At 39.1% G+C, this 21,122-nt stretch overlaps 1 protein-coding gene across 1 annotated transcript in view; it reads left to right on the forward strand.

Annotated features, from left to right (window-relative positions):
• The window catches only part of FBN2 (fibrillin 2), a 247,569-nt gene that overhangs the window by 85,242 nt on the left and 141,205 nt on the right, over positions 1-21,122 (forward strand). The window contains exon 7 of the mRNA XM_032626668.1: positions 7,588-7,713. Within this exon, the coding sequence (XP_032482559.1) occupies positions 7,588-7,713 (126 nt within the window). The remainder of the gene's footprint in view (positions 1-7,587; positions 7,714-21,122) is intronic.

Below are 21,122 nucleotides of genomic sequence, written 5' to 3' on the forward strand. Positions count from 1 at the left end.
TGCTAATGGGTGGGGTTGTGTTCCTGTTTTGCTAGTTGTTTGCTATAGGTTGTCCAGCACTGTAGCTTGCTGGTCGTTGAGTGAAGCTGGGTGCTGGTGTTAAGATGGAGGTCTCTGGGAGATTTCCGCCGTTTAATATTATGTGGATCTGGGAGGTCTCTTTTTGACCAGTGTCCTGAAGTTGGCTCTCCTACCTCAGAGGCAGAGCCCTGACTCCTGGCTGCAGCACCAAGAGCCTTTCGTTCACACGGCTCAGAATAAAAGGGCAAAAAAGTAGAGAGAATTAGTAGAAGTATGAGGAAAGAAAGAAGGAAAGGAAGAAAGAAGCAGAGAAGGAAAGGAGGGAGGGAGGGAGGGAGCAAGGAAGGAAGGAAGGAGGGAAAGAAGGAAAAAAGAAAGAAAGGAGATACAGAAAAAATAAAATAAAGTATAATATAGTTATTGAATTAAAAAATATTTAGAAAAAAAAGGACGGATAGAACCTGAGGACAAATGTTGGAAGCAAAGCTATACAGAGAAAATCTTACACAGAAGCATACACATACACCTTCACAAAAAGAGGTAAAGGGGGAAAAAATCATAAATCTTGCTCTCAGAGACCACCTCCTCAATTTGGGGTAATTCATTGTCTAAAGGAGGGAAGAAAGGAAGGAAAGAAAAAAGAAAGAACGAAGGTAAAGTATAATAAAGTTATTACAATTAAAATTAATTATTAAGAAAAAAAATTTTTTTTAAAAAACCATGGATGGATAGAGCCCTAGGACAAGTGGTGGAAGCAAGAGTATACAGACAAGATCTCACACAGAAGCATACACGTACACATTCACAAAAAGAGGAAAAAGGAAAAAAATCTTAGATCTCGCTCCTAAATTCCACCTCTTCAATTTGGGATCATTCCTTGTCTATTCAGATATTCCACAGATGCAGGGTATATCAAGTTGATTGTGGAGCTTTAATCCGCTGCTTCTGTGGCTGCTGGGAGAGATTTCCCTTTCTCTTCTTTCTTCTCACAGCTCACAGGAGCTCAGCTTTGGATTTGGCCCTGCCTCTGCGTGTAGGTCGCTGGAGGGCGTCTGTTTTTTGCTCAGACAGGACGGGGTTAAAGGAGCCGCTGATTCGGGGGCTCCGGCTCTCTCGGGCCCGGGGTGGGGGTGGGAAGGAGGGGCACTGCGTGCGGGGCGGGCCTGCGGCGTCAGAGGCCGGCGTGACGTTGCACCAGCCTGAGGCCAGCCGTGCGTTCTCCCGGGGAAGTTGTCCCTGGATCCCGGGAACCTGGTAGTGGCGGGCTGCACAGGCTCCGCGGAAGAGGGGTGTGGAGAGTGACCTGTGCTCGCACAGAGGCCCCTTGGTGGTGGCAGCAGCAGCCTTAGCGTCTCCCGCCCGTCTCTGGGGTCCGCGCTTTTAGCCGGGACTCGCGCCTGTCTCTGGGGTTCGCGCTTTTAGCCGCGGCTCGCGCCCATCTCTGGGGTTTGCACTTTTAGCCGCGGCTCGCGCCCGTCTCTGGAGTTCCTTTAAGCAGCGCTCTTAAACCCCTCTCCTCGCCCACCAGAAAACAAAGAGGGAAGAAAAAGTCTCTTGCCTCTTCGGCAAGTGCAGGCTTTTCCCCGAACTCCCTCCAGGCTAGTCGTGGTGCACTAACCCCTTCAGGCTATGTTCAAGCCGCCAACCCCAGTCCTCTCCCTGCGCTCCGTCCAAAACCGAAACCCAAGCCTCAGCTGACAGCTCCGCCCGCCCCAGCGGGTGAGCAGACAAGCCTCTCGGGCTGGTGAGTGCCAGTCGGCACCGATCCTCTGTGCTGGAATCTCCCCTTTGCCCTCCGCACCCGTCGCTGTGCACTACTCCGCAGTCCCGAAGCTCCCCACTCCGCCTCCCGCAGTCTCTGCTTCCGGAGGGGCTTCCTAGTGTGTGGAAACTTTTCCTCCTTCACAGCTCCCTCCCACTGGTGCAGGTGCCGTCCTTATTCTTTTGTCTCTGTTTTTTTTTTTTTTCCTTTTGCCCTATCCAGGTACGTGGGGAGTTTCTTGCCTTTTGGGAGGTCTGAGGTCTTCTGCCAGTCTTCAGTAGGTGTTCTGTAGGAGTTGTTTCACGTGTAGATGTATTTCTGGTGTATCCGTGGGGAGGAAGGCGATCGCGTCTTACTCTTCCGCCATCTTATGCTATTGGCTGTTGGAAGATTTTTAATCACAGTTTCAATTTCAGTGCTTGTGATTGGTCTGTTCATATTTTCTATTTCTTCCTGATTCAGTCTTGGCAGGTTGTGCATTTCTAACAATTTGTCCGTTTCTTCCAGGTTGTCCATTTTATTGGCATAGAGGTGCTTGTAGTAATCTCTCATGATCTTCTTTATTTCTGCAGTGTCAGTTGTTACTTCTTTTTCATTTCTAATTCTATTGATTTGAGTCTTCTCCCTTTTTTTCTTGATGAGTCTGGCTAATGGTTTATCTATTTTGTTTATTTTCTTAAAGAACCAGCTTTTAGTTTTATTGATCTTTGCTATTGTTTCCTTCATTTCTTTCTCATTTATTTCTGATCTGATTTTTTATGATTTCTTTCCTTCTGTTAAGTTTGGGGGTTTTTTGTTCTTGTAATTGCTTGCGGTGCAAGATTAGGTTGTTTATTTGAGATGTTTCCTGCTTCTTAAGGTGGAATTGTATTGCTATAAACTTCTCTCTTAGAACTGCTTTTGCTGCATCCCATAGGTTTTGGGTCGTTGTGTCTCCATTGTCATTTGTTTCTAGGTATTTTTTAATTTCCTCTTTGATTTCTTCAGTGATCACTTCGTTATTAAGTATCGCATTGTTTAGCCTCCATGTGTTTGTGTTTTTTACAGATCTTTTCCTGTAATTGATATCTAGTCTCATGGCGTTGTGGTCAGAAAAGATACTTGATACAATTTCAATTTTCATAAATTTACCAAGGCTTGATTTGTGACCCAAGATATGATCTATCCTGCAGAATGTTCCATGAACACTTGAGAAAAATGTGTATTCTATTGTTTTTGGATGGAGTGTCCTATAAATATCAATTAAGTCCATCTTGTTTAATGTATCATTTAAAGCTTGTGTTTCCTTATTTATTTTCATTTTGGATTATCTGTTCATTGGTGAAACTGGGGTGTTAAAGTCCCCTACTATGAATGTGTTACTGTCGATTTCCCCTTTTATGGCTGTTAGTATTTGCCTTATGTATTGAGGTGCTACTATGTTGGGTGCATAAATATTTACAATTGTTATATCTTCTTCTTGGATCGATCCCTTGATCATTATGTAGTGTCCTTCTTTGTCACTTCTAATAGTCTTTATTTTAAAGTCTATTTTGTCTGATATGAGAATTGCTACTCCAGCTTTCTTTTGGTTTCAATTTGCATGGAATATCTTTTTCCATCCCCTTACTTTTAGTCTGTATGTGTCTGTAGGTCTGAAGTGGGTCTCTTGTAGACAGCATATATATGGGTCTTGTTTTTGTATCCATTCAGCCAATCGGTGTCTTTTGGTGGGAGCATTTAGTCCATTTACATTTAAGATAATTATCAATATGTATGTTCCTATTCCCATTTTATTAATTGTTTTGGGTTCGTTATTATAGGTCTTTTCCTTCTCTTGTGTTTCTTGCCTAGAGAAGTTCCTTTAGCATTTGTTGTAAAGCTGGTTTGGTGGTGCTGAACTCTCTCAGCTTTTGCTTGTCTGTAAAGGTTTTAATTTCTCCATCAAATCTGAATGAGATCCTTGCTGGGTAGAGTAGTCTTGGTTGCAGGTTTTTCTCCTTCATACATACTTGTCCTGCCACTCCCTTCTGGCTTGCAGAGTTTCTGCTGAGAGATCAGCTGTTAACCTTATGGGGATTCCCTTGTGTGTTATTTGTTGTTTCTCCTTTGCTGATTTTAATATGCTTTCTTTGTATTTAATTTTTGACAGTTTGATTAATATGTGTCTTGGCGTATTACTCCTTGTATTTATCCTATATGGGACTCTCTGTGCTTCCTGGACTTGATTAACTATTTCCTTTCCCATATTAGGGAAGTTTTCAACTATAATCTCTTCAAATATCTTCTCAGTCCCTTTCTTTTTCTCTTCTTCTTCTGGAACCCCTATAATTCGAATGTTGGTGCGATTAATGTTGTCCCAGAGGTCTCTGAGACTGTCTCAGTTCTTTTCATTCTTTTTTCTTTATTCTGCTCTGCAGTAGTTATTTCCACTCTTCTATCTTCCAGGTCACTTATCCGTTCTTCTGCCTCAGTTATTCTGCTATTGATCCCATCTAGAATCTTTTTCATTTCATTTATTGTGTTGTTCATCATTGTTTGTTTCATCTTTAGTTCTTCTAGGTCCTTGTTAAATGTTTCTTGCATCTTGTCCATTCTATTTCCAAGATTTTGGATCATCTTTACTGTCATTATTCTGAATTTTTTTTCAGGTAGACTGCCTATTTCCTCTTCATTTGTTATGTCTGGTGCATTTTTATCTTGCTACTTCATCTGCTGTGTGTTTTTCTGTCTTCTTATTTTGCTTATCTTACTGTGTTTGGGGGTCTCCTTTTTGCAGGCTGCAGGTTCGTAGTTCCCGTTGTTTTTGGTGTCTGTCCCCAGTGGCTAAGGTTGGTTCAGTGGGTTGTGTAGGCTTCCTGGTGGAGGGGACTACTGCCTGTGTTCTGGTGGATGAGGCTGGGTCTTGTCTCTCTAGTGGGCAGGTCCACGTCTGGTGGTGTGTTTTGGGGCGTCTGTGGACTTATTTTGATTTTAGGCAGCCTCTCTGCTAATGGGTGGGGTTGTGTTCCTTTTTTGCTAGTTGTTTCACATAGGATGTCCAGCACTGTAGCTTGCTGGTCGTTGAGTGAAGCTGGGTGCTGGTGTTGAGATGGAGATCTCTGGGAGATTTTTGCCGTTTGATATTATGTGGATCTGGGAGGTCTCTTGTGGACCAGTGTCCTGAAGTTGGCTCTCCCTCCTCAGAGGCACAGCACTGACTCCTGGCTGCAGCACCAAGAGCCTTTCATCCACACGGCTCAGAATAAACGGGAGAAAAAGTAGAGAGAAATTATTAGTAGAAGTAGGAAGAAAGAAAGAAAGGAGAGAAGGAAGGAAGGAAGAAAGAAAGAAAACAAAAGAAGGAAAGAAATGAGGGAGGGAGGAAGGAAGGAAGGAGGGAAGGAAGAAAGAACGAAAGATACAGTAAAATAAAATAAAGTATAATAAAGTTATTAAATTAAAAAATAATTATTTGGGGAAAAAAAGGGACAGCTAGAACCTTAGGACAAATTCTGGAAGCAAAGCTATATAGACAAAATCTCACACAGAAGCATACACATACACCCTCACAAAAAGAGGTAAAGGGCAAAAAATCATAAATCTTGCTCTCAAAGTCCACCTCCTCAATTTGGGATGATTCTTTGTCTAAAGGACAGAAGGAAGGAAGGAAAGAAAGAAAACGAAAGAAAGAAGATAAAGTATAATAAAGTTATTAAAATTAATTATTAAAAAAAAACGGATAGAACCCTAGGACAACTGGAGGAAGCAAAGCTATACAGACAAAATCTCACACAGAAGCATACACATACACACTCACAAAAAGAGGAAAAGGGGAAAAAATCATAGATCTTGCTCTCGAAGTCCACCTCCTCAATTTGGGATGATTCCTTGTCTATTCATGTATTCCACAGATGCAGGGTACATCAAGTTGATTGTGGAGCTTTAATCCGCTGCTTCTGAGGCTACTAGGAGAGATTTCCCTTTCTCTTCTTTGTTCTCACAGCTCACAGGGGCTCAGCTTTGGATTTGGCCCCGACTGTGCGTGTAGGTCGTTGGAGTGCGTCTGTTCTTCGCTCAGACAGGACGGGGTTAAAGGAGCCGCTGATTCGGGGTCTCTGGCGCACTCAGGCCGGGGGGAGGGAGGGGCACGGCGTGCGGGGCGGGCCTGCGGCGGCAGAGGCTGGCGTGACGTTGCACCCGCCTGAGGCCCGTCGTGCGTTTGCCCCAGGAAGTTGTCCCTGGATCCTGGGAACCTGGCAGTGGCGGGCTGCACAGGCTCCCCGGAAGAGGGGTGTGGATAGTGGCCTGTGCTCGCACACAGGCCCCTTGGGGGTGGCAGCAGCAGCCTTAGCCCCGTCTCTGGGGCCTGCGCTTTTAGCCGGGGCTCGCGCCCGTCTGTGGAGTCCGCGCGTTTAGCTGCGGCTCGCACCCGTCTCTGGGGTCCGCCATTTTAGCCGCAGCTCGCTCCCGTCTCTGGGGTTTGCGCTTTTAGCCGTGGCTCGCGCCCGTCTCTGGGGTTCGCGCTTTTAGCCGCGGCTCCCCGTCTCTGGGGTCCGCGTTTTTAGCCGCGGCTCGCGCCTGTCTCTGGAGTTCCTTTAAGCAGCGCTCTTAAACTCCTCTCCTCGCGCACCAGGAAACAAAGAGGGAAGAAAAAGTCTCTTGCCTCTTCGGCAGCTCCAGACCTTTTCCCAGACTCCCTCCCGGCTAGCCGTGGTGCACTAACCCCTTCAGGCTGTGTTCACGCTGCCAACCCCAGTCCTGTCCCGGCGCTCCGACCAAAGCCCGAGCCTCAGCTCGCAGCCCCGCCCGCCCCGGCGGGTGAGCAGACAAGCCTCTCGGGCTGGTGAGTGCCGGTCGGCACTGATCCTCTGTGCGGGAATCTCTCCGCTTTACCCTCCGCACCCTTGTTGCTGTGCTCTCCTCCGCAGCTCCAAAGCTTCCCCCTCTGCCACCCGCAGTCTCCGCCCGCGAAGGGTCTTCCTAGCGTGTGGAAACCATTCCTCCTTCACAGCTCCCTCCCACTAGTGCAGGTGCCGTCCCTATTCTTTTGTCTCTGTTTTTTCTTTTGCCTTACCCAGGTACGTGGGGAGTTTCTTGCCTTTTGGGAGGTCTGAGGTCTTCTGCCAGCATTCAGTAGGTGTTCTGTAGGAGTTGCTCCACGAGTAGATGTATTTCTGGTGTATCTGTGGGGAGGAAGGTGATCTCCGCGTCTTACTCTTCCGCCATCTTCCCCTCCGCCCCTCGTTTTCCTTCTTATGATGTTTTTGTCTGGCTTTGGTTTCAGGGTGATGCGAGCGCAATAAAATGGGTTGGGCAGTGTCTTCTCTTTTCTATATGAATTTGTGTACAACTGGTATTGTTTCTTTCTTAAATATTTGAAGGAATTTAACAGCAAAGCCACTAGACCTGAAGTTTTCTTCGGGCAAAGATTTTAAACTATGAATTAAATTACTTTAATAGATGTACGTCTAGTCATATTATCTGTTTGTTCACCTGAGGTGGTGAGAAGTTGGAGGATGCTGAGTGCCCATCACCGGGAGAGTTAACACGCTAAGTGTTCTGCAGCAAATCAAAGCAAGGGATTGGTAGCCCACATAACAATATGGATGGTTTGTAGAAACAAAATTCTAAAAGAAAAAATCAAGAAACAAAATGAGATATTTAACATATACCATTTATGTAAGTTAAAATGCATGCATGCAAAAGGATCCTGACTCCTCACACCTCATTCTCTTGCGAACAAGCGAATATCTTCTGTGCATTCAAGAAATATGTATGTACAAATAGACATAGATATTCTGAAAATCAATGATATCTATATTGAAAATACTTTCTTCTTACAGACGTTGACGAATGCCAGGCTATTCCTGGGATATGCCAGGGAGGAAACTGCATCAATACAGTGGGCTCTTTTGAATGCAAATGTCCTGCTGGTCACAAGCAGAGTGAAACTACTCAGAAATGTGAAGGTAAGGGTCTCTATTTTGAGGGACATGTCTAATTGTTGACTCTGAATCCAAGAAAAACATGACTTCATTTTGAGTTTTGAAGGATTTAATCACAATTGTAATTATTTATTTTAATATGAAAGTGAAGGAATAACCTTAGAGTAGTTTTGTATTAGTTTGTGCAATTAATGGGGTTGATTTGGAAAAAGAGCCAATGATCATTTTACATTTGTTATCTCAGTTTGTTTTAGTAAGAGTCGGAGTAATCCAGCCATTTATATTTTTTCCTTAATGAAATAGTTTTCTATTTCACTTATGAAATTATATCAAACATTAAAATTGGGTACAGACTAGTTCCTAGGAACAAGGAGAGTGTTTGATTATACGTGAGAAGGCACAGCCGCCGATTGATGAGAGTGGTTGTGACATTTCCATTAATCATCCAACAATGTATTACTTCTTAGTTGAAATGGAATGAGCCTTTTCTACAGCACGTTTCATAAAAACAACATATAGAACCAAGACACAGTTTGGCGAAAGTCAGTGCCACTCTATTCGCACTTGTCTATGTTCTTTAGGAAAGGGGGTTATTGATGTAATGTAGGCGCCACCTGGAGCCCTGAATCCAGTCGTCTCTTTCCTTATTTCCTGCCCAGGCAGCCAAATCCATTTAACGAAAGCCGAGAAAAAATTATGTGATTTAATGTTTGGGATTGGTGGGGAATAGTATGATTGGAAGAAGTGGTGATTAGAATTTGAAAGCTAAGGATTTTATGAAGCCTTTACTTTGTGTCTAAGTCATATTTATTTGAATAGGTCTTAAAAGTGAGTATTATCAATTTTCTTTGGGTTATAGTGTCTCTTTATGTAAAAGATCAAGTGGTGTTTCCTTACATAAAATTATTTAGTGTAATTGGTGGCATAATATATCTGGAAAGACTATAAACTGTTGCTACACTCAGTTACAGGTTTTGAATTATAGTCAGTTTACATATAGTTTATGTAGTATCAATGCAAAAGTGTTGCCATAAGTTTAAAGCTACTGTTTGTTCTAAATAAAAATATGATGATAGCAATTACTTTTGACCAACTGTCAAAGGTAAGATTTTAATTTTTTATGTGGATTACAATGAATGTGAAATATAGAAGTACTAAAAGATTTAGTTTCAAATGATGCCCTCCCTATTTCTATTATAGCACATTTTATATTTCTGTTCATATGGCAATGAAATTCTCCAAAGAAATCTTTTTCAGTCTGTAAGTTACTAGATCTGTTCAGAAATAAGAAAGGTAACTCTAGAGCTTTGAATATGTCATTAGGGGAGTGGTGGTAGCATTAACAAGAAACTGCAAAGTCACGTTAATAACTTTGAAAATTTGTGTTATTGATTTTTTTGTATGTGTATTTGTTTATTGACCATCTCACTTCAACACTTGAGTAAGATCGTTGAGGACAAAAACTCTGTCTTGGTTCATGTTATATCAAAGAGCCTGAAACAGTTCCTGATATATCATAAGCTATATTGATTCATTGGGAACAGGCTAGATAATAAGTTAAGTTCTTTTACTTGGGTTGAATGTCCAAAAGAAAAGAAAATATGGGGCCAGAGTTGAAATTGTTTTTGGAAAGAGGCCAGTGATCTTCATGATGGGAATTTTTCCTTCATCTGACTTTTTTTTTCACTTTCTTAATAATCTTATTTTACTTTGGTTGCAATTCAAAGACCAAGAGCACGAACATTAAGTGCAGTTTAGCATTTTTAGATTTTTGTGTCATTGTCCCTCTTTGGTCACCTGCAGGAAATGCTTTTGAGGTCAGGAACCTTCACTCTCTATTTAAAAGGAAGAACTATCTTCTGCCTGTTCATTGGGATATCTTCTTAACTAAAATCTTATCCTAAAAGACTTGTTCTGCTGGAAGTTTGAACATATATAGTATATACTAAAATGAAAAAAAAATGGTGAAGGAGCATTCATCTCTTAATTTAATGTTTGAAACCTGTGACTCTGTATCTATCATTGAGGCCTGTTTTGTTTCACATCATTAGTCGGGTGGATTCTTTTTTCTCACGTTCAGTTATAGGCTACTGTCCGAGCAGTTAATCTGAGTCCAAAGCAGAAAGGAATATATGTTTCTCTCTCTCTGTTTGTCTGTAAAAGAATCAGTTATTTCCCCCCATCACTAAGTTAGTATCCCAGATTCAATAAAACCTCTCATGTCTACAAAAGTCATATCTTATTTCTCCTGGGCCAGATTGCCTACAAAACCTTTTCCTAATTCTGTCATACAGTGGGCAAAATTATTGTTTGGTGGAATAAACTATTTATTCACATCCAGAAAGAAAGTTGTTTCAGTTATTTACTCTTTTCAAAGATTCATTCATCTAAATGTCTGTTTAATTTAAATGAAGAAGAAAAGCAGAATATATCAATATAATGTGAAATGGTGTATCAGAAGACTGTCCACATTTTTCTTTTTTATAATAAAATATGTTATTTTGAATTTCAGTCCACTTGGATAAAGCACAAGTAGGTACCAGATGTCCTTAAATGATCCCTCCTCCCAGACTATACCTTCTCTGACATTCCTTGAGCTAGTTATTCTTTCCTGGCTTAAAAGGAAGGCAGGAAAATAGCATCACTGTATTGGAAAGTTTCCCTTCTGTGGCCCTTTACATGTCAAATAGTTGTTTGCAATTTATTCCGAAGGGTCTTCAGCTTTGCTCCATTACCACAGTATTTAGTTGTTTGGGATTTGTGACAACAAATGTATTTATTTATGCTCATGAAACTTATGAAAGTTGTTGGCACAGTATCGTTAGCTGCTGTTCCAACTCTGATAAACCGTGGAAAATAAACGTCTGTGCTAAACTGAAAGGTACTTACTTTTACTCATATTACCAAAAGTGTATTAACTTTAAAATAAATAATAAATAAATTGATTGACTATTTCTCCCAAAGAAAACTACATATTAAAAATTGAGATTCAAGTAAGGGGACTGTAAACATTGGAAAACGTTTTAGGTCATTAATTTAAAAAAACACAGAACTAGCTTTTAAATCTTCTTAAGAAATTTGCGACACTGTAGTTAAAACATAAATCCCCTCTCCCTTAAATAAGAAAGCCCACGCTGTTAAACTCAAATCTACTTTCTGCTCTCATAACAAATAAGGTATTCCTCTATCACAACACTTTTTATTGTGCATTATTAGTAACTTTTTGTCTGAGTCTGCCTGCAGGTAATTTGTGCCAAAATAACATATTAATAAAAGCTAATATTTATGGAGCACTTAATTTATTCTCGACTATACTTAAACCACTTTACATGGGTTTTCTTATTAAATCATAATACAGTGCTGTGAGGTTGGTTACTATTATTAACCCACTTTACAGAAGAAGAGACTGAGGCACAGAGAGTCTGAGTGACTTTTGCAAGGTTTAATGGCTAGGAAACCATGGAGCCAGGGGTCCAACCTGCTAGATTCATTCCAGAGCTTTCACTCTCAGCAAGCTTTGTTGAGCAAGCAAAGGTGGGTGACCGGGCAGCACACACTCCAACTCATGGACTGTATTTACAGGGGGAAACTCATGGAGACAGCAGAAGCAACAGGGGTACCTGTTTGCTCATTGCATTCTGTGGTCATGCCCTGCAATCCAGCAAGTCCAGAGTTAGACCCATTTTGGTGATCCTGGTACTGGCTGTGGAGATTTTGCTATATTTTCTATTTATTAAAATGAAAGTTTATTATGTACCACTGTCCTAAAATAATCCATTCTTTATGACTTTAGAATTGAAATTGCAGGGGAAGGAGAACAACAGTAGGGAAAAGTGGAACCGAACTAATTCTGTCTTTATTCACAGAAGGGAGTCAATAGCAGAGGTCTAGAGAAATTAATAGTAAAAGAGGAAGAGATCAGGATGTTAATACAATGAAGCTGATTATAATTTGCTTTTGGCAAAAATATAAGTATTATTTTAAAGGGTGTATGTGGTAGTTGTATTGTGAAGAAACATGTTCTTAAATCATCTTTAAACAAAAAGCAGCAAAAATCCTGGTCATCAGCTGCAAATGAGCTTCATGGCCCAGTGAAATCACAGCTGATGTAGGAGTCAAAACACAGGCTGCTCCTTTGCAAATAGGTAGGTTAGGACTTTTAAAGTAGGAAACAGGTCAATCTAGCTCTACTTTATGGTGATTGCATTTGTCTATTTCAGGATTTCTTTTCTCTCTACACACACATATACACACATCTACCTACATATCTATGCTCCCTCTCTCTCTCAGTTGCACAGAATTTTATTCATCACAGTATTTGTTTCATGGCATAATCTCATTATTATTCCACACAAACCCTGCTTTCTTTTTTTCTTTGATTCCCTATCTAAAAGTGTGGAGCAATTTCAGAGGCTTCCACTTGGCCTTCCTCACTATAATAGCTCTTGCCCTACAGGCCAAGTGCTGTCTGTGCCAGTTGTGCCAACTAATAGGTGTGTTCCGACTAATTAGACATTTGAGGTCTTGGGAAGTGAGTACTGGCTGGGTCCGTGCACCCAGTGGACCCACTGTGACCTGAACCTGGTCCAGAGCTTCATTCATTGCCTGGCTCTTCTGTATCCTCATACTAATGTGGGACCATGATGCCATCTTCAGGTGTCAGTGTCATTTCAGACCCTGTGTCCAAGTGTCCTCTCAATGTTTGGGTGTCATAGCCTGCTTTTTTTAGTTGCTTTAAATAATGTAATAAGCACCCATGAAACTACCAAAAATAAAAGCCAGGGCCAGGATAATAACCCGTATTGATCATGGTGCTCCCTCAACCACACTTTGTATCTGGATTCTACATTTTTCTGGCTTTTTTAGATGGTTGTATTACACCTATAGATATTTCACTTATTATTGTTAATTATTATTTCAGTTTTTAAAATTTTACAAAAAGATTTTGATCTGTGTGGAACTTTTATTATAATGAAATGGTTCGTCTATATAGTTGCATGTTGTTCTAGTTCATTCTTTAGAATAGGATATAATATTCCATTATGTGGCTTTATCTTAGTGTGTTTATCCACTTTCTCACTGATGGGCATCGTTTTCTGGTTCTTCCTGTTGTGAGTAGTGGTCAGTATACTTGCAGACACACATACGCTGATTTTCCGGAGGGATATCTACCTCTCTTTTTGATCCCTTCATTTCCCAAAGGGTGACTCATTCACATTTCCACTAGGATTGATGTCTGTGTAGGCAGCTTAGGTCACAAGGCTTAGCATGCTGAGCCTTGTTTCCACCTACTGTTGTTTGATGCCTGATTGGGGAACAAAGAGCCTGACACTCTGCAGTTAGGGTGCCTCCCCCCTCATCCCAGGCCTGTGTGCTGCCTTTCAGAGAAGCATCTGCTGAGCGATCAGTGAGCCCACTCTGGCTCACAGGGCTAGACTCCCATCTTCTAAATTACTCCTTAGGTCTTTTCTTCGAGGCTTTGAGCTCATGATACAGATTAAGAAATCATACAGGAGAAGCAAAGATACTGCAAACATTTCCATATCTTGTTAGTTTTTGTTTTGCACATGTTACAATTTATTTATATTTTCCCAAAGCATTAAGCATTACCTACTCTTTTTTTTTTAATTGAGGTATATACTTCACTTAGAATATTAAATTAGTTTCAGGTATACAGCATAGTGATTCAATATTTTTATAGGTTATACTCCACTTAAAGTTATTGCAAAATAATGGCTATATTTCCCTGTGCTCTACAATATATCCTTGTTGCTTATCTATTTTATACATAGTAGTTTGTGTACCATACACCTATCTTGCCCCTCCCACTTTCCCTCTCTCCACTGATATTCACTGGTTTGTTTTCTATATCTGTGAGTCTGCTTCTGTTTTGCATATACATTCATTTGTTTTATTTTTTAGATTCAACATATAAGTGATAACATACAATATTTGTCTTTCTCTGACTAATTTCAGAAAGCATAATTCTCTCTATTTCCATCCATGTTGTTGCGAATGGTAAATTTTCATTTTTTATGGCTGAGTAATATTCCATTATATCTTCTTTATCCATTGTATGTTGATGGACACTTGGGTTGTTTCCGTATCTTGGCTTTTGAAGCATCACCTCATCTGAAGCATAGCATTTTCCTGGCAACAGCCTTCAATATTCAGTCTCATTTTTAAGGTATATTAATAGAAGGGATGGAGCCTATAATAGCCCAAAAGCCTCCTTGAGAACAGGATTAAATTCTGGGCAAGGCCAGCATACTGACAAAGATTGCTAAAGCTCATCTTCCTAAGTTAACCTGATCTTAGTCCCCAGCCTCCTTCATCCCAGTTCCCCATACCCTCTCCCCTGGAAACAAAGTTATTAATTTTATAACACAGGGACAATAATGGAAACTTTATTTAAATGGAACTACTAGCTCTGAGAATCAAAGCCTGGCTCAACTTGCCATTGCTTCCTGTGTGTGCTAAGCAAAAATGACATCCGGCAAGTTCCCTGTGTTTTCATCTCTCTCTCTCTCTTTCTCCCCGCCCCCCCCATAGAAGGTAGACAGTGACTTGTAATCAAATGAATTGATAGTAAAAGTTCTTTGCACTAAGGAATCTGCTTTTCATGATGCATTTATCTTGGGAGGCAGAGCCTTGAGTGGCTTAGAAATTTTTTGCATATATATTAAGAGTTAAAATCTAAAATGGAAATCTGAAGCATTTATGCTTTCATAACCATTTGGGAAGGGCATATGGGCCAGGTTAGCAGTGGGGTTTTCAATTTTGACTTTAGAAGCCCCCCATGTGTCTCATGAATGGAAATGTCACATCCAAGAAAGTGAGGCCAGCAGGCAAGAATGATAGGAAGTCCAGAGGAGCAGCCAAACAGCAGCCTGGGGCTGACATTTGAGGCAAAATCAGCACATATCACTTTCTAGGGTATTTATCAGAAGTTGCCAGTCTAAACTCTTTCAGCTTCTTCCCACAAATGACTTCTGCTATTAAAATGCATCTATTAAGTAACTTGGGCACTACTTTGGCAGTCTTAGGCAACTCACAGCAATATTTCATACTGAGTTACTGAAGTGACATCTCTCCCTTAATTTAAACCTAAATGAAATGGTTTTCATGGAAAGTTGCACACATAGTTTTCCACGAAAGCCTGAAGGAGAAAGAGTTCTTTATTTACGGCATTATGGGTAGCATCATCATTGCAGACATGAAGTCTGTGAAAAATACATATTCCAAAAGAAAATTATTTAACAAAAAGATATTCTTTAGCTTGTGATCTAGGTTTTGAATCAAAATTAGAAATATTCAGGTCACATTTTAACTTTTTTTTAATGTGATTTTTTTAACATCTTTATTGGAGTATAATTGCTTTACAATTTAACTTTCTTTTACAAGAAATTTATTTTTTAAAGTTTTCATTCCAAGAACAAGAGGAAAATTGTAGAGAGAAATGACAATTTAAGTTTCAAGTACAATTCAGGAAATAAATATGGAGAGAGAAGAGAGCATAGGAGCAAATAGTACAAGATTTGGGGCCCAAATGTCAGGGTCTGTGCTTCAGCAGCATGTGGGGACTGTGTGATCTCAAGCAAATTAATGCCTTTATCTTTACAGTAGAGATAATAATGGTCTTTTCTATATAAGGTTTTTATGAGTATTATATAAGATAAAGAAAGCATTTGGCCTTTTTTAGGTCTTTGTTAAAGATGGCAAGGATATATAGCATAGACAATTTAATTATAAAAGATTCAATAAACCATGTGATTTGAGATCTTAAAAAAATAATTGTAAAAGAGTTCTAATATAACGTTTCAGTTATTACTTGTAGTACAGTTTCCTATAAATAAACTCTTTTAATCTTAAACAAAACAAAACAAAATTGACCTACTGGAGCATATATTTGCCTACTCTGACCAAAGTATTAACAAACAATGAAATGGACTCAAACCCATCATCATGATGAAGGAACGTGGAACTGGGGATTTAAGATTATCCATTAATTCCTGACGTCTCACCCTGTTTTTACTACTCTAGCCCCAGTTTCACCCAAATTACAGAAATGGATATTTGAGACCCAGGGGACTTTTATTTATTTAGCATAACACAATGGTCAGGAAATTGTATTTTAGTGGATTCAGGGAAATTTTCCCAAATGGTGGAACCAGTGTTTCCCCAGTGCCATTGTATATTTAAATCCCTTTTTAAAAAAATATGAAAAAAAGCATGGTAAAGTAATTTACATGATTCTTGCAGTTCACTTTCTGCTGAAGATCACTGGAAAAATTGAGAGCCTGCAAAAAACCGTTCTCAGAGATGCAAAAGTAGGTGTGTGTTAGTGATAGAAAAATCTATTCTACCCTTGAATGAAAGGATCAGGTGAACATTTTGAACTTTGACATTAGAAAAAAAAGATATAAACTCAAATATACTCCCTCATTTATTCATTTTACTAAGTCATTGCTGTTTTATAGTAGAAATGTAAAGGCAATAATGCAGGGCAAAATAAACAAAATAAAATGCTGGTTTTATAATATGCTCAATATGTAAATTTAGCTTCTACTGAAAGAGAGAGAGAGAGAGAGAGAGAGAGAGAGAGAGAGAGAGAGAGAGAGAGAAAGAGAGAGAGAGAGAGAGAGAGAGAGGGAGGGAAAGAAAAGCTATCTCACAAATTACCATGGCTCAGTGCCTGAAGGAAATTAGTCTACTCTAAAGAAATGTCCTGTGAGGTCAGGTAAAAATGTAACAAAATTTGAAATATAATACCTTGATCCATGACTGCATTTTTTACAAGTGTTGTCAGTTACTGACCTTGTGTATACTACATTCACCACCTAGGCATGGAAAAATGTATGAAGGACTGGTGAAAATTTTTAGGAGCTGCTAATTAATTTTAGAGCTTCCATTTTAGTCAAGATATAAATAAACAAAGCTGTGATAATGCTTAAGCTGTGTTTCTTTCATAGTCCCAAATTAGGAATCTCTCTTTTTATTAAATATAATCCTTTCATATTTCAGTGTAAAGTGTTTCTCATCTATACTCTGCCTTTGCTAGATTTTAGTACAATTAATTATATTTAAGGATAATATAAATGATTTTGAAAATTTTAACTATAGTCTCCTGCTGTATTGGTCAAAAGGTCAAGTAAATTGTTTCTCCAAGTACCTGTTGTTTTACTTACTTCCAGAAGACAACTATTTTAAGCAGCTCTTATTTCAAGGACACAGAATTTAAAATAAACAAACAAATGAATAAATTTAGTTATAGTATGTGCAAGTTTCTTTCAGTGTCATCATATGGATATTATATGAGTTACTGTGTTTTCTGTGTAAGCTTTGGTTTTCCTGATGGACGGTGGTTTCATAGTTCACATGTTAACACGTCTTTTTCAGTTTAACTATGAAAGCTGTCTGAGGTATATTTTTGTGTCAGTCCAGCAGCAGTGCACATAGGACAAATGCAGGGCAAAGTTGCGGGTTTGTACAGTCTAGCGTGGCTGAATTCTGGTGATTGGCAGAAGACAATTTGGACAATGTTTACTAACAGCTGTACACCATCATACTAAATTTAGTACGGCTTGATTTAACTAGCTGTAGCTGATGCTAATCTGAAGCATAAACATATTTTTCAGCTTTAGGTTTCAACTTCCAAATTCTTGGAAATGCTACCAGGAGTATGTGACTATAAATCAAAATTTCCCTTCTCTAATTTGTGATAGAATATCATAAGAGTTCATATCACATAGAAGTAAACAGCTTTTCATTTTGTTCTTATATGTATTAGGGATTATGGTGAGGACTTTCTTATCCAGCAAAATCAGTACTATTTGCTAGTTAATAAAAAATGAAAAGAGAAGATAAAAAAAGTGATACATCCTTTAACATTTCAGTTTAACTTAAAACTTTGTGTTGACCTTCGTTTTCCAATCTTCTGTTACAGGGAGTGGGCCTTCTTTTTGAGAGTGGTTTCCCAAGTGACCTCAGGAACTTTCATTGTCTCATAAACCTCCCCCAAATGCTTATGATTTCCAGTTTCATTTCTTTAAATTAAAGTAAACTCAAGGCACTCTTGAGTGCAGAGTCCTTCTAGATCACGGGTTGACAAACTTTTTCTGTAAAGGGCCAGATAATAAATATTTTTGGAGATGGAAGTCACCTTTTATTGCTGATATGCAACTCTACCACCCTAATGCAAAATCAGCCATAGACATTAAATACATAAATGAATGAGTGTGGCTGTGTTTTAACAAAACTTTCATTACAAAGACAGGCAATAGGCTGCAGTTTGCCAACCTCTGTTCTTGATTATCATGGTTATCACTATTCTTGCCCTATTTCAAATTGTCTTCCCTTTACCTAATTTTATAGCTATTTTCTTAGTGACTGGTTAGATGATTTTAGGTGGGTCATGGACAAACAAATTTTATTTTAATAGTTATAATCCATTAAAATGTCTTAAGGAAAAAGACATAACTAATACATCAGAACTATGTGTTTATGAATGCTATTCCTGAAAGTATTACTCATTATAACAAAGTTCAAATTAAAATTTTTTGTAGAGACTTTATTTTTTAGAGCGGTTTTAGGCTCATAGCAAAATTGAGAAGAAAGTATAGAGATTTCTCCTATAGTCCTTGACTCAGCACTGGAGAGCCTCCCCCGTTATCAACATCCCCCACCAGAGTGGTACCTTTGTTACATTGATGAATGTATATGGATGCATCATAATCACCGAAAGCCTATAGTTTACCTTAGGGTTCACTCTTGGTATTGCACATTGGATTTGGACAAATGAAAACTGACATGTATCCATCATTACAGTATCATAAAGACTATTTTCAGTGCCCTAAAAATCCTCTTATTTAAATTTTTTAAATGAGTATGCATATAGAAATATATTAAGTAAAAAGTAATATAAGTGATTCAAGGATATAGCAGTTGGTATGGAGATGTGATTTTTAATGACTAGAATTTTAGAAATGACATTGTAAGATTTATTATTATCATCATTATAGTTATTGTTATTATTATCACAAAGCTGTTTTACTTTTGAAAATGTGTTCTCCAAACTGAAACTCAGGGTCACCATTATGTTTGCCAGAGAGTTCCAAAAGGAAAGGAATGGGCTGCTAATAAGATCATAAAAAATTTAGCTCTGTTATCCTTCTTTCTAGGTCTATCTTTCTTATCTCCAATTGTTGTCTCCTCTTCTTCCCACCCTTTCTTATAGTATTGCTCTTTTTCTATTCTTCTCTGCTGTCACCTAGACTGTAATTAGAAACCTGGTCATTCCTGAAATTAGAAGAAAATTTCTGTTGACATCATTAACATCATTCCAGGTCATTCTACTCTTAAGCATCTACCTGTATGTGGTCTATGAATCAATGCAGCACTCAAAAAGAAGGGATGTGTATGCTACCGCAGTTAGTATTTTATTTTTAAAATAAAAATTTTCAAACAAAAATATGAGCAAACTTTTTCTAAAACTACTGCTATATGCTTATACATAGATAGGTTCTGTTTTAACATGAAGGCATATAAGAAAATGCTTTCAATAATGCTGGGAAAAAATATCAAAGGTTCCTTTCTTGTTTTGCTGGGTTCTAAGCACAACAAATTGGAAGCCATTGAAGATATTTTGTAATAGAAAACATTTGAAGTTTGCTAAAAATTTCTCATCTAATACTTTAGTAAATACATATTGTGAATGTTTAGTTGTTGGCTTAGAAAATTAATTCTTCATAACAAACTTATAGAATACAGATAATCACCAATTAGATTATCATAACTTTTCCTACCACATGGAATATTTTTCCCTTAATTTACCATATGATAGAAAAAATATTTTTTATAGTTAACTAACAAAAACAGGAAGTATAGCATTCTGGCATTTGTTTGAAACTTGATTTTACATTAAAAATATTCCCTATAGCTTCAAGATAGAAGATTGTTCACGTTGATGTTTCTTTTTCCAAAAAGTATGATGTTGCATTTTATATAAATCCTGTGTACTAGTGTGGACACTCTATTTGTAGTGACTAGTTAATCGGGTATTAATATTTCTATCTGGAATCAAGAAAGTATGTGGATCTCATGGTAAAATATATTCTAGGACATGCTCCTCTTTAAACACTTAATTAAAATTTGATTGTGTTTTTCTTTTAGGAATATTGCTATATTATATGTAACTACTGTCTTTATCATTTGCATAACTTGTGAACAATGGAGTGAGATGAGGGAGAAAAGAAAGGGGAAGATTGTTCTGCCTTCATTGGTTCATCCCTCACCTCTGGGCTGTGTAAAAAGAGAGAATCCTTAAAGAAGTTGAAGGGTAGTGAGGATCTTTTTTGGAAAGTGTTGCCCATGAACTAGAGTGTAGGAGGGGGAACAAAAGAAGTGGAGCCCAACCCAGATCTGAAGAGTCTCTGCTCTGCATTTCCAGAGTTTGAAAGGCAAAAGATACATGAGTTTCCCGCCTCCCAAGTGAGGACCCCACAGAAAGGAGATGGGTTGGGTGTTCTTGAAAAGAGCTCTTGCCACATGGATTCCTGTAGGGTGGGTGATCCTAGCCTGGGGATAAACTCTCAGAAAACTGGGGCTGATGAGACACTTACAAGTGGTCAGATAGAGGAGGTATCCCTGGGCTCAGCGGTGAGAAGTGAGAGACCTCAGCATTGAGAGGTTTCCCAAAATATCAGTAAAAGTATTAGGCTTTGTAGCCACCATGCCTAGAGGGCACTGATGCCAGAATCATTCATTCAGAAAAATATTTATTGAGTTCCTAGCACGCTACTAGACCCTGGGGAAAGAGTAGTGAACAAGCAGATAAAAATCCTTTCTCTCATGCAGGTTACATTGTAAAAACAAGGGACAAACAGTAAACAAGTAAAAATCTGTCTGTCAGATGTGAAAAAGCCATCAGAAAATCAAAGCTGGGTGAGAATGAGGGTGTGAAGGAGGTGAGGGGCAAACCATGGCTGTGTGAGGAGGTAGATGCCTGACAGGGACCAGCAAGTGCAGTGGCTCTGAAGCAGGGGCATGCCTGAGGGATGGAGAGAATGTTGAAGAGGCCAGTGTGACTGGAGCACAGGGGTAAGGAGGACCGTAACTAGGAAGTGACAGGTTTAGAGATGCAGTCTGGTGCCAGATTTTGTGGGGTTTTGCAGGCCCAGGTAAGTACTTTGGACTTCAGTTTGAGTTCTCAAAATGAGAGTCAATGGAGAGTTCTGAGCAGAGGAGTGAAATATTCTGACCTCCATTTAAAAAGATTTGCTCTGGCTGCTGGGTGGTTAAAAAGATGATAAGGGAACATGTGGATGCAGGGAGAGCAATTAAAAAGCTATTCCAGTAGTGTGAGTTTTGATGATAGCTTAGACCAGGAGTTTATTGGTAAACGTGATGAGAAATGGTTGAATTTCATGTATTTT

This window comes from Phocoena sinus, chromosome 3, assembly GCF_008692025.1.
Source record: "Phocoena sinus isolate mPhoSin1 chromosome 3, mPhoSin1.pri, whole genome shotgun sequence".
Taxonomy (NCBI): domain Eukaryota; kingdom Metazoa; phylum Chordata; class Mammalia; order Artiodactyla; family Phocoenidae; genus Phocoena; species Phocoena sinus.